Consider the following 12,916-nt stretch of genomic DNA (forward strand, 5'->3'; position numbering starts at 1 on the left):
GGGAAGGCAGATGTTCATCATCCTAAAAAAAGGTGTTTCTAATGATGTAGATGGATAATTGACACCCATGTGTGAAGTGAGGGACAGAGGAAGTAGGGGAGGACTAGCTATCAATCCTTCTGTGGGGAAAGAAGGGTTTTGCTAAGGGAATGGGGAGAAAGAAAGTAATCTAGTAAGTCAGAGTTGAAAGAAGTGATTTGAGCAACAAGATAAGAAACATGGAAAAGCTGAGCTGCAAGAGTTGTATGTCAGATGGTTGGCAGTGGCCAGTGGTGTAAAAGCAAAATAATTGAAGGAGGATGTGGGTGTAGCTAAGGATTTGGCTAGCGTATAGCTAGGCCATTAGTGCCTCAGTTAATAGTCAATAGAATGGTGCAGGTAGATGTTTAGATTGAAGAGGATATGAAAATGCAACTGAAGGAAAGTTGATGTCACTTATTGCAGCTTAGTAAGAAACAGGGATAGGATGGATGAGAAGTAGGTGGTACCTATTTTATGTGGGAGAGACAAAACCAGGATTCTGCAGGAAAGAAGTTTCACATGTGACAAGTTTGGGTTTTTTTGTCTTCTTTTTTTTTTTCCCCCCTCCAACTGCTCATAATATTGTGTGTATTATATCTCTGGTGCACTGTGTATCCTCGTTTTGTGTTGGTCAAATGTTAAGGAGAATTAACACCTTGATTATGGTGTCATTTATTTTTTTGAATATATATATATTAAGTGTATTTATAAAAATATATATTCAATATATTTGTATATGTAAAATAAGATTATTTCTGATATCCCTTTTGTTCTTCAGTGAAAATTTCAGAACTTATGATAAATAAAATAGCAGTTGAAGCTCTGGCTTTGTTTTGCTCAAACAAGAAATATGAACATTATTTTTCTTTTTGTTTTCCAGACATCTGTTAGCAAAGGTACTAGACCAGTCAAATTACCAACATTTGCAAGAAGACCTGCATCTCCTTCGAATTCTAACAACTTCAACCATTCTCCTCATTCTTCTGGTGGATCCAATAACATTGCGGGAATTAACAGACATGGAGGAGAACTGCATAACAGATCAGGTACCATGCTGCTTTATTTTTGTCAAGGTTTAAGGCAAGGAGACAATAAACCGTGGTAGACACTCCCTGTTACCCCCTCACTTCCTGCCACCCCTTTTCCTTTAGATCGGAAAGATGATAGGAAAGATAAGGGGAAAGGAAGAGAAACTTAGACTTCAAGTTGGAAGGTTTTAAAGGGCTTTACTAATGCTACTAATAAATAGAGAATATATACAAAATATACAAAACCAATCTCAAGTGCTCGATGCGGAGCTGGCGTCACTCCAGCAGCAGAGCTGGGTGTGCGGAGCTGGCAGCTCCAGCAGGTGCAGCTCAGGACCCCAGAACTCATGGGTGGGACTTGACAGCAAACTGGAACCTGGTTGCAGGGATGCAGGGCCTGAGGCCTGTAGGTCACAGGCAGACAGACAAGGTCCTCTCTAGATGCCGGCCATGGTCGAAGAGAGAGTGACCCCCTCATCACCCTCTTATATAGGGGGCATGACGATTATGGGATGGAATACTTCAGTTGGTCAGTTTTAGTCACCTGTTCCATCCACCCCTCCTCAAACATGCCCCTCTCACAACGGAACATGGGAAAACTTATCAGTCTTTCTTGGCTACCATAGCAATAAATCTAAACATGAGCTTCTTCAGCATTCCATTGGTCTTCTTATCAGCACCAAGTACAGCATCCGAGGAAAAATATGCAGGCTTAAAACGCAGAAAAGTAAAGCCGTCTAGAAGAACTTAGCTGAAAGAAAAATCACTAAAAGAGAACTGGTCTTGTTTTTAACAAAACCAGGGCAATTTTTAATAAGAAAGTCAGTCCTATCTGGTTCAGCTAAAAAATTAGTTTGAATGATAGCAAAAAATATTAAACATTTTCTGAGGGGTCCTACTGCTGTATAAGAAAAACTTACATAAATTTTGTTGGAGCAGGATTGGACTTTAGACACCTACATTAAGGGAACAAAAGCCTCACATCTGTTACAGAAGTCTCATAGGTTATCCCCTCTTTCAGAAAAAACATGTTGATTTTATCGAAGCCAAGCACATAAATCAGGTGGCTGCTTGTTCATTGCAATATACATTTCATAAAGCTGTCTCTTACTCATGTTGCTTGATTTTTGTTTAAAATAAAAATCAGTTTTAAATTAAGAACAAAGCTGCAACTGTTGTATCTGGCAGCTGTAAATATGGTGAAGCAGCTCATGAACCCTAAATCCAAGAGTATGAAATTCAGCTCTGTGTATGTATAGTCAAGACTGGATTCTCTCTTCTCCTGCAGCTGATTTTTGTTCCTTTTCCTGAAAGCTGCTGAACAGGCCTGAACTTTACAATTCTCTCTCTTGCTTAATCCAGTCAGTTTTTAAAAGAATGTGAGTGGTGGAGAGAGGTGAATTGAGGATTAGAAAATATTTTTAAATTATGGTTTCCTTGACTGTGTCTTTATTTTTTTTCCTTAGGTGGCAGTGCAGATAATGTTTTATCTCAGATTGCAGCCCAAAGAAGAAAAGCAGCAGGCTTACCTGAACTGAAACACAGCCAACAGCACAGTCCAGTCCAGTCAACTCCTTCATCCACTCTGTCTGATTTGCAATGTGCACAAATCGTTGGCAACGGACATGTTGTAAAGGTACGGAGAAATGTAAATTTTTGTACTTGCAAATTGACTAATTTTAGCGGGTCATGTCTCAGTCATGGCTGGTTGATAAATATAACTGCATGACATTGCAGAGACTGAAATTAATGGACACCTGTTACAGTAGTGGAAATGCTTCAGCTCCACAAACCTTTCTTTTGATTACAAGTCTACAAAAGATCAGACTTAATAACTTTATTTTGCTTTATTACTCATTTCACTCTATCTTAAAAACAGTAAGTGTAATAATTGATCTTAGGGTACATCTGCACTGTTACTTTGCTTTCTCCTTATTTCCTTTTATGACCCTGATTTAGTTCAGTGTTCTATGTTAGTTATTCCTGGGCTTTCCTCTGAAGTGTTATAGCTAGTTTCCCTCCAGAAGCACAACCTGGGTGCAGAACATGAATTCATTTGTACCAGGGTCTGCTGAGCACAATATACATGTATCCAATCTACTCCACAAGCTGTTACTTCTAAACAGTATGAACATTAAGTTGTAATCACTAAAGTCAGGTTTTGCTCCTGAGTGCAGGAGGTGTGATCTGCACTGACTTACCTGTCAGTTTGCTGGAATAGCTTTACCTTCATGACCTGCCCATTTTTGTGCATATACTTTGAAGTCAACAGCTGCTTTGTACAACATTTTTAAGGATTAGGATTTTAAATCTTCAAAATCTGTAGAGATACAATTTAGAAAGCAGCATTGTAACAGACAATGTGATGCACGACTGTGAAATGTATGGGTTTATTCACACAGGGAAACATTACATTGCAGAGAGCAAGAGAAATAAAGCATTTAATTTGAGATTTTAGTTCTGATGTCTGGGATTCTGAAAATGTTAGAATTTCTCAACTTTTTGCTTGTGTGATCTCCAAACAGCTCATTTTGCCCTTTTTTTTTTTTCTTTCTTTGCACCTTTTCATGAGTTTCTTCTTGAAGTTTTGCCCAAAAAACCAAAAATGGTCAGAGTATAAAATTACTACATTTACTGTCTGTGTTGTCTTAGATGGCAACAGTAAGCAGTATATATGTTTAAACAGTAAATATCAATGATAAATGAAGTCACACAGTTGTTCATTGATTTAATTGAAAATTAATTAGAGCAAAAATCAGAGAAAGAAAGGTGTGGAACTACCAGGGCAAAAACAGTTTCCATAAACAGTAACTTTGATCCATCAGTCCTGATTCTAAAGGGACTGCTGGTTGCTTTTCAAAGATGAGATTGCGAGCTAAAGTTTCTGACTCTGCTGGACCCCCAAAAGCTATGGACTCACACTGATTCTTTGGCACGTGATAATCTTTCCTCCCTTTCTATCCCACGTAACTGCTCCCTGGGTTGTAAATGATCTGTCACTTTCTTTCCTGCAGACAGAGACACTTCTATTATCCTTTTCCCTTATTAAAGTCTCCTCTGCTGAACAACACTGCTTCTTTCAGAGGTGGTCTGACCAATATATTTCTAATTAAAGTCTCAGCAGTTCCTCTCAGCTTGTTTCTATCTTTTAAATAATTTCAGAACAGCTGGTTGTGTCCCCCCAAAAGTCTTATTTTTTTCAGTTGTATTAGCCTATTGAGAGATAATACCTGTACCTGTGAACTTTTGGGCCTATTGTTACAACAATTCTGCCACTGAGAAATGTAACTGCTATTCCCAGTCACAGTGGAGACTTTAGGGGATAAAGAAGTAGTGAGGGTGCAAGCAGATCCTCTTCGAGGAGGGCAGTTCATCATACTTTTGAAAAGATTTTTAAATAAAAATCATGCCAGTGTGTTGGAAAGGCAACAGCTCTTTCAGTGCTCTTTGCTTAGATTTCTAGATGAATTTCAGTCTATCCACCAATAACAAAACATCTAATCAGTGTGAATCTCACCATAGATGTTGATGTATCACATGTCAGGTGATTTTTGGGACATCACTGTCTGGGAGTGCACAATCACATACGGATCCACACTGGCTGCAAAAGCTTAAACCACCTACTTTCTTGTTCTAATCAACAGCATAAATGCTGAAAATTTAACATTTATATCCATTGTTGGAAATGCTCGTGCTCTCCCATTAGCATCATGCTGTCTAAACTTGGAAACAGCTGATCCAAAAGTGGAGCTGTGTTCCTCTGATCGGTTTTGCAGAAGTTGTCCGTGAGGGGTGGGATTGTACAAGCCTTAAAGAAAGGAGAAGAAAAACTGAATAACAATTTATGGGGTGATGTAATTTAAAAAAATGCAGACAATGTGCTAGAGAGGGAAGACTGTTCTGAAACACAAATGGCCAATAACAGAGTGCAGGGAGATTTGGACAAAAAAATTGAAATGAGTTCACGATGCTCTTCAGAGACCTCTCACATTTATGTGATGCTACATTACTTCTATACAATTCAGTGCAGGGCTAAGGACGGTAGTACGTTCTGGCATAGGATAGAGCAATGGAAGAATGTTGCCACTCACATCAGTTTTATCTTTTTAATTTGCATCTTTCATTAACTAGGAAAGTCCTATTTATGCCATAGCACAGAAGCCAAATTGCAGAGAGACAGGAACCACTGTAGTTCTCCCTCTTTGCCTTGTTACCCAGCTCAGCTTTTTTCTTGCGTTTTTTTGTAGCAGCCTGGCTGACAAAAGATACTTTAAATTAAACTCTGAATTCAGGAATGCAGGAGAAAATCACCTACATATATATTCTTATTCCTTATTTTAATTCATCTATTTTCCTGTTTTCCATACCTCCAAATGTATTAAATATTTCCGAAATATTTAGTAAATTTGAAGCGTTTGACTCATGTTAAGTAATAACAAGTTTAAGGGTTGACTGGAAACTTTCATTACAGTGCAGCAAGGGGTTTAAATGTACCTGAAACTTAGTTTATGCTTGCTGCATGTTTCTGATTAATCCAGCATGAAGTGCTACTTTAAATTAGCATCTGGTATGCTTTGAGAAGCTTTAGTTGAGGCTTTATTTATTTAAATATCTGAATGAAAAAGACCTGTTTTCAGAGCCAAAGTAATTTCAGCATTTATAAGAAATCATTTTCTTATTCCAGAATTACAGCCTTAATAAATATATTTTTCTTTGTGAATTTGAGGGAACAGACTCTCACCTGGAATGAATTGGTATTGCTCCAGTTGTTTCAGTATGAATCAAGCAGAAGCTTCTGGTTCTGACCAGAAATAATGGCTCTGCAGAAATAATATGCAACTTAAGTGCTATTGAAGCATCATGTATAGGTAAACACTTTTTTAACTGAAATGGTTGTATCACTACAGCAAAAACTGGAGACGAACAAGAGACCTCTGTCTGGGACTTCATCTACGTCTAAAAGCACATCACCAACTCTCACACCTTCCCCTTCGCCCTCCCCGTCTCCTAAGGTTCACAACACGGAGTCCTCCCTCTCTTCCCACAGACAGGCCAAGAGCAACGGTTCCAGCAGTGGAACTATTACAGAAGATGGTGAGTAGGTCCCTGTAATAATGGGAGATTCATTCATGAAGAGCACAAAGTGTTTAAAGCTGTAACTCTACTTGATTACTGTGTATCTGCATGATAGTGAGGACTTTTTTCTTTCTAGAAAGACTGGCATTCCTGCAGTAACTGGCTATTTCTCTCCCAAAAGCTGTGTTCCCTTCCCTTTGGAGGGACATTGGCACCATCTCCAAGCTAGCATAGAGCATGTAGGTAGGCCACCCTTACATGGCCTCCTTTCTTCCCCTTTCTCACTTAAATTCTGTTTTTCACCATTCACTAAGAGTAGAAAATGCACTTTCTCCCCACTAAAAATGATTTTTTTAATAAATGCAGTGAAGCACATTACTACAGACACAGAATTTTGATTCATAGCAAGTCATACCTACATGCAGTTTATTTTTAAGAGCTATATTGCATTTATTCTTTTAAATTGCAAAGGAGCCTTATTTTGACCTTATTTTTTAACTTTAAGTTATAAGAAAGGGTAATAATGTCATTACTTCTCCAAAAAGATTGCTGCCTTTTAAGTTGAACTTTTAGGTCTAAATTACAACACTTTATTTTAAAAAATCATGTTACTGCATTTGGAAACAGGACAGTGATTACTTTGTTCTCTTCTGTAAACATCTCAAAAATAAAAGTGAAAAAAAAAAAACCTGACTCAGAATCTTTTAAATAAGAGATAGAAGTACCTTTTATCTGTTTTCTCCACAAGGCATTGTGTACTATTTTGGGGTTTTTTGAAAGTGTCCGTATTGATTTTGTTTTGTTTTCATTTATACTAGCCTTGTCATTTGACACTTGACACCAAAAAGAGGAGATATTTGAACCGCTTTCTGTCCTCTCATCATGGCTTAGCTGTAACATTTTGTACTGACTGCTGAAGGAAATCCTTTCACATTTTAGTTAGCACCATTTTATAGTGATGGCTTGATAGTGTAAGAGTTGTTGGTTTAGAAATATATAAAAGGGAGTGAACTCACTGTCAGATAACAAGGGGAATTCCCCAAGCTGTCAGCTGTTCTAGTCTCACCTGCTGAAGCTGGACTTTGTGACTGCACCACTGGTGCCATGAGACAGTGAGTTTCCTCTGTAGCAGAGGGATAGTTTGTCAGAAACCTAAATAGTTCCGGGTTTGTTTTGCTTGTAAGATTTGCAGTTCAGCGGTCCTTTAATTGAAGGGCTTCTCTTATTGTGGTTTGATTCAGCAGCAACAGTACAAATGCTCATATGCCCAGCAGAAATCAGAAGAATAAGTACAGAAGGCCCACAGTGTTGACTTTTTCTCTCATGTAAACTTAAATGAATTAGAAAATTGATTTGCATTGAGTATTAGTGCGAAGGAACAGCAGGCAGCAGGATTCAGAGGTGTGCATGGTTTCTTTTTAGGCAACCACTTGGTGGACCATCAGCAGCTTGTCCCTATTCTGAGAACCAGTGATGTAGAGAATCATGAAAGACGAAACCATGTGAGAGTAAAAGGAGACTCTGAAAACTTGGAGAAAGGTAATTTTACTCTACTATGACAGAGCAGTACAAAAGAGGTGCTAAATAGGAGTGTTGGTAGTGGTTTGGTTTTTTAAGATCCTTTTAATGAGGAAGAAAGAACACAACAAAGATTTTATCCTAGGAAGGTAAGACTAGATGGAATTACAGTGTATCGATGTAGGTAAGAACACAATTATCCAGTATTTTGATTTCTGATGCAGAGTAATTGGGTGATTTGGTTTTTGTCATATAGCACTATATGGAATATATGTTTTAATATGTGTTTTCAGCAGTTAACAATGTGATCACTAAAATCTTTCCTGATCCATGAGGTTTTTTGTGCTTTCTTTTTCTTTTCTATTATTACAGATGAGCTGACTGGCATCCTTAAAAAATTGTCACTTGAGAAATATCAGCCTATTTTTGAGGAACAAGAGGTACATCTCTTTTACAAGATTTCTTTTATACTGTTTTAGAAGAAGTAGAGTGCTAAACACCTTGTATCAGAATTGTGATGCAGAACCTCAAATTTAAAATTCTGCAACCATTTCTGGTTGCAGAGAGGACCTTTAAACATGGACCAAGTATTTGTGGCATTCTCCAGGTTACTGCCTTTTACACCGAACCTAGAATTTTTATATAATAGGTGATTCAGATATTTTTTTTCTCTCTCTTTTTACACACTACTTTTTCTATATATGTCTATATCCAGTGTGGCTAAACAGTTTATAGGACATACTGTATCATCCCTGGAATCACAGCTGGAACCTTATTTGCAGATGGAGAACAGCAGGGTGTGAGTTACTGAGATGGCTGCTTTATCTTCTTTATCTGCTATGAGTAAGCAACAGGAGAATTAAATTGGGGGCCCTCAGCATCATTGTAGATGAGGCTTGTGACAGCGACTTACCAGAAGGATGCAATGAAAGGAAACATTGCTGAAAATAAGTAAAATTAATTCATTACAATACTTAAGAGAGTGTCATATGGGAGCGGTAATTGTGTCTTTGTTTGGCCAAAGGCAGAAGGTAGTAAATGGACATACAATAAATAGACATTGCTGCAGAGTTCAGGATTCAGCACCAGAAACACAGATTATTTATCTGTATCACAATACACTGGGCTTGTGGTTGTTCCCCCTACCTAAAAGGGAGGACAGTATTTTGTAGAAATAAATATGCACCGTGTGTGAAGGTTATATCAATATGAAAAGTTTCAGACGTTTGTTCTTATCATAGCCTTATGGATGTGTTGATATAATAAAAACTCATACGTGAAAAAAAAAAATAGGTTCTCCTCAGGAGACACTGGAAAAGTACACACTGTATTCTGAAATTCCAAAAATACTTGAGGGTGGGAAGGCGGAAGAAAGAGAGAGAAATCTTAAACTTATTCAACTAGCTGCTACCATAAATAGAGGAATTTTTATGGCAAGTATGTATTTTGTATTGATAGAGCTTGTGTGAAAAAAAAATCAAAATCTGATAATATTTTAAATATACTATCGTAATTAATTGAGTTACTAACAGCAGATTTAAAACCTGACGATAGAGTGGTAAAATGGGTACCATTTGGTGCTGGTCATTCATGAAAAATTTTTGTGTGCACTGTATTTACAGTAAGTCTGTACAATTAAAAAAAAAACCACCGTTAACCTGTAATAGTGAATCTTTGCCTAGGTAAATTTGTCTTGTCTTTTTTCATTTGCAGGTGGATATGGAAGCCTTCCTTACACTTACTGATGGTGATCTGAAAGAGCTGGGTATTAAAACTGATGGATCAAGACAGCAAATTTTGGCAGCTATTTCTGAACTGAATGCAGGAAAGGTACATTTGGAAGTACTCAGTAACTTAATTCAGGATTTGCTTATGTTGTTAATTCAACATACATTTCAAAATTCAGTTGCAGATGTTAGTTAGAAAAGCCAAACAAATGTTTTCCAGACAAAATATTTAATATATTTGATTAGTGAAAAATATGTTCCTTAGTGGTTCTTTCTGTTCTCTTTCATTAACTCTTTCCTAGTTCAGTGACTGTACAGTTCTTTTACAGAATATTGGAAATTATATCAGAAGCTACTGGTAATGTAAACATTGGCAATATTTCTGTTACGGAATACTGATTTCAGTCATGCTGAAAAGAATCTCTGGCCACTGTAGTCTATCCAGAGAATATAATGTAAAAGGAAAAGTCTCCTTTGTTTTGCCTAACATTTTTTGATTTCTTTGTGAAAAGGTAAATAGCACTTCTGCCATTCCTTACACTTTTATTGCCTTTTAATTTTATATTGACGTAAACAGATTTTCTAAGAATGGCATACAGTAAGCAGTGCTCTTGTCAGAGGTATTGTGAACTGGGGCATCTCTTTAATTAGGCATGCTGACACTTCTCAGCTGCTTTTTCAGTTTTGTGGTCCATTGTCTGACACTGGAAGCTTGGATAAACAAAACACAGTTACCCTAAGTTAAGATCAAGAGGTGAGCAGCACGTGATGAGACTAAAAATTAGGGGAGGTAGGTGGATGATGTTCCATCCTGTAAAGCTATGAAGAAAATGAGGGAAATATTTCCATTGTTGTCTGATAGTTTCAGGAAAAGATTGCTACAAGGTTTTCTGCCTATCTGGAAGGTAAAGATTTGTTACTATTCCTAATAGCGTACTGCAACTATCTGGGCATATTTACATGTTTTTATATGAACTCTTAATAAATTCATTTTTTAAACAAATTTAAGAATACCTCATTGTAATTTGTTGTGTTTTTACAGGGACGAGAGAGACAGATTTTACAGGAAACGATACACAACTTCCACTCTTCCTTTGAGAGCAGTGTTAGTAACACACGACATCCGGGTCATTCCCAGTGTAAGTAGCACCTGAGATTAATTGAAAAATTTATGGATACTTTTAATTAATATTGACTGGAAGACGGAATGTGGCACGCAAGCCTGTTAATGGCATTCTGGGTTAATGACTGATGCATGTCTGTGTCTTTTGCTGAGACTATAGAGAAGATTTCAAGGTAAAGAGGCAGAGATATCTGTAAGATTTTTATACACACTTCAGTTACTGTCTGAAATAAACAGAAGATTTTTGTTATGCATTACTAAACACAGAAAATGGATGTAAGTATAGTAAACTATAATAGCCATTATACTGTATATAGTGTGTACATATATATATATGTAGCATCAATGGGAGGTATATTTCTGTATGATACATAACTTTGTTTTGCATACTCTTTAAAGGAGACCATTTTATTCAGTATGATCAAGTAGATAAAATACATTCAAGGTTTACAATTTAGTATACTGGCTTAGATATATTAATTATGTATTTATGTATGTATGCATTTAGTTATTTTGCATAGGCAGTATTTTTATTTGTTTGTCTATAGTCAGTTTCTTTGGATTACATCTATTCCAACCACCAGTGTTAGCTGATAGCCATTGATGAAGAAACTGCCCTTTAAAATATGCTATCTATAATCAAAATGTACATAAAAGTGTTGTTGACCTGTAACAAAGGGATACATTTACTATAGTCGCCTCTAGATAGAAAAGTTGCAAATCTCAGTCCTGCCAATCACCTGAGCCAAAGGCAGGTAGATATGTGTCTGTTACTCAAGGTTAAGGAATGGGGCAAAACCTACACATATGTGTATTTCTGCATCTGTGTTTTAGGAGGAACATGAAAGCCATTGAATGGCCTTGAGAAATTCACCATGTTAAAGTGCCTGTTATTCTTCAGTTGCTTATTTTGCTGCTTGCATCCAGTCACAAAATAGTTTCATTTGTTTAGTGGTTGTGTTAAATAATATTTCAGGTATTGTATGCTTTAGGAAGCCTTAATAATGAGCAAGTCCCAGTTGTTCATATCTCAGTCAGCTGAATATCACGAGATACGTGAAAGCAGCTGCTGACTGTAGTCCTACCACTGAGTTGGGCAAAACTGGGCATTTCATTTTCTCCTAGGGCATTTCTTAACCTCATTATGAAAAAAAACAAAACAAAACAACGAAGATTTGTTGGAGATAAAGCTAACTGACAGTTGGCTTAGTTTACCTTTTAATATCAAGTTTATTGCAATGCTTGAAAGAAAAAGATGAACCTTGTCACTTGGTATAGTCATCTAGCTGCTTTCCCCCACCTAACCATAACACTTCTCTTGTAACAAGTGGGAGGAAAAGAGAACACCCCAACATATAACAGGGACACTGAACAGAGAGAGGATATAGGTATCGAAAGAATAAACTGATTATTCTCCAGATACAGATTAAATGAAGAGTAACTGTGCCTATGATGAAAAAACCAATATGATGCCATTCAGTCTATAATTCTTTGTGGAAATTCTGGTCCTCCAGTTTCTTTTTTACATATGATCGTATATTGCATATTGATACATACTTACACATATGTATCTGCAGATACACATATAGGTTTTTCAAAAGATGTGACAGAATAAAGTGGAAGAGAGTGGGGAGTCGTTTGTATCTCTACTTTCTGCTTTTGGATTCAGAGTCAAAAATATCAAGTGGAAATTATCCAGAGGAGGGAGTTACATAGATTGTAGAGTGAGAAGTAAAATTAGGAGCAAAACCAATATAGACTTGCAAATAAAAAGCATACAGGATTCAGGTAGCCACTTGCTGGAGACATGCACATGGAGAAAAGATTGATTCTGGAAAGGTTTGTGGCAGTAGGTAGCCTTTTCCCATGTGATTTTGATTTTTTTGTACCTTCTCCACACAGGAGAGGGCTTAAGATGAGTAAAATGAATTAGAGAGTCAGATTGTTGGAGTCTGATATAACAATGATATTGGGAAATGTGGGCCTATTTCTGGTAGTTGTGGAATTACTCTGTCTTCTTTAAGTGAGTCTTGCTGATTGTGGTTTTTCAGGTTTGTTTGTTTGTTTGTTTGTCTGTCTTACAGCACCTGGCTGCTCTGTCAAACCACAAGAAGCTGTTCCTCCTAAAAGGTAGCTACTGGGAAAAAAGTTTTTATTTCTTATGGTGAAGTTTGGCACCTGGCTGAGTAGATCCAAGTGTACAAATGAAAATTTGAACAGTTAGTCCTAACTATATCTGTACAGGACTTTCTGCAGTAATGTGCCTAAAATTCAAATCCCGGAAACAGTCGAAAAATAAGAAGGAGATTGCTTTCATAGTTCAGCCTAAGTGTTGAATTGGTCAAGGCATCAGTGGTCTGAATTTGAGAAGAACAAAGTCAGAAGAGCAGGAAGAATGAACAACCATGTAAGAAGATTCCTGT

At 37.0% G+C, this 12,916-nt stretch overlaps 1 protein-coding gene across 1 annotated transcript in view; it reads left to right on the top strand.

Moving 5' to 3' along the window:
- Window positions 1-12,682, top strand: part of ANKS6 (ankyrin repeat and sterile alpha motif domain containing 6) — a gene marked incomplete at its 5' end in the record, with an annotated part of 34,231 nt that extends 21,549 nt beyond the window's left edge. Inside the window, 7 exons of the mRNA XM_080339119.1 lie at window positions 902-1,067; window positions 2,516-2,685; window positions 5,960-6,143; window positions 8,016-8,083; window positions 9,357-9,473; window positions 10,413-10,509; window positions 12,578-12,682. Of these exons, the coding sequence (XP_080195245.1) occupies window positions 902-1,067; window positions 2,516-2,685; window positions 5,960-6,143; window positions 8,016-8,083; window positions 9,357-9,473; window positions 10,413-10,509; window positions 12,578-12,627 (852 nt within the window). The 3' untranslated portion in view covers window positions 12,628-12,682. The remainder of the gene's footprint in view (window positions 1-901; window positions 1,068-2,515; window positions 2,686-5,959; window positions 6,144-8,015; window positions 8,084-9,356; window positions 9,474-10,412; window positions 10,510-12,577) is intronic.
- Window positions 12,683-12,916: the final 234 nt, after the last annotated feature.

The sequence above is a fragment of the Nesoenas mayeri genome (assembly GCF_963082525.1).
Source record: "Nesoenas mayeri genome assembly, chromosome: 2".
Taxonomy (NCBI): Eukaryota; Metazoa; Chordata; class Aves; order Columbiformes; family Columbidae; genus Nesoenas; species Nesoenas mayeri.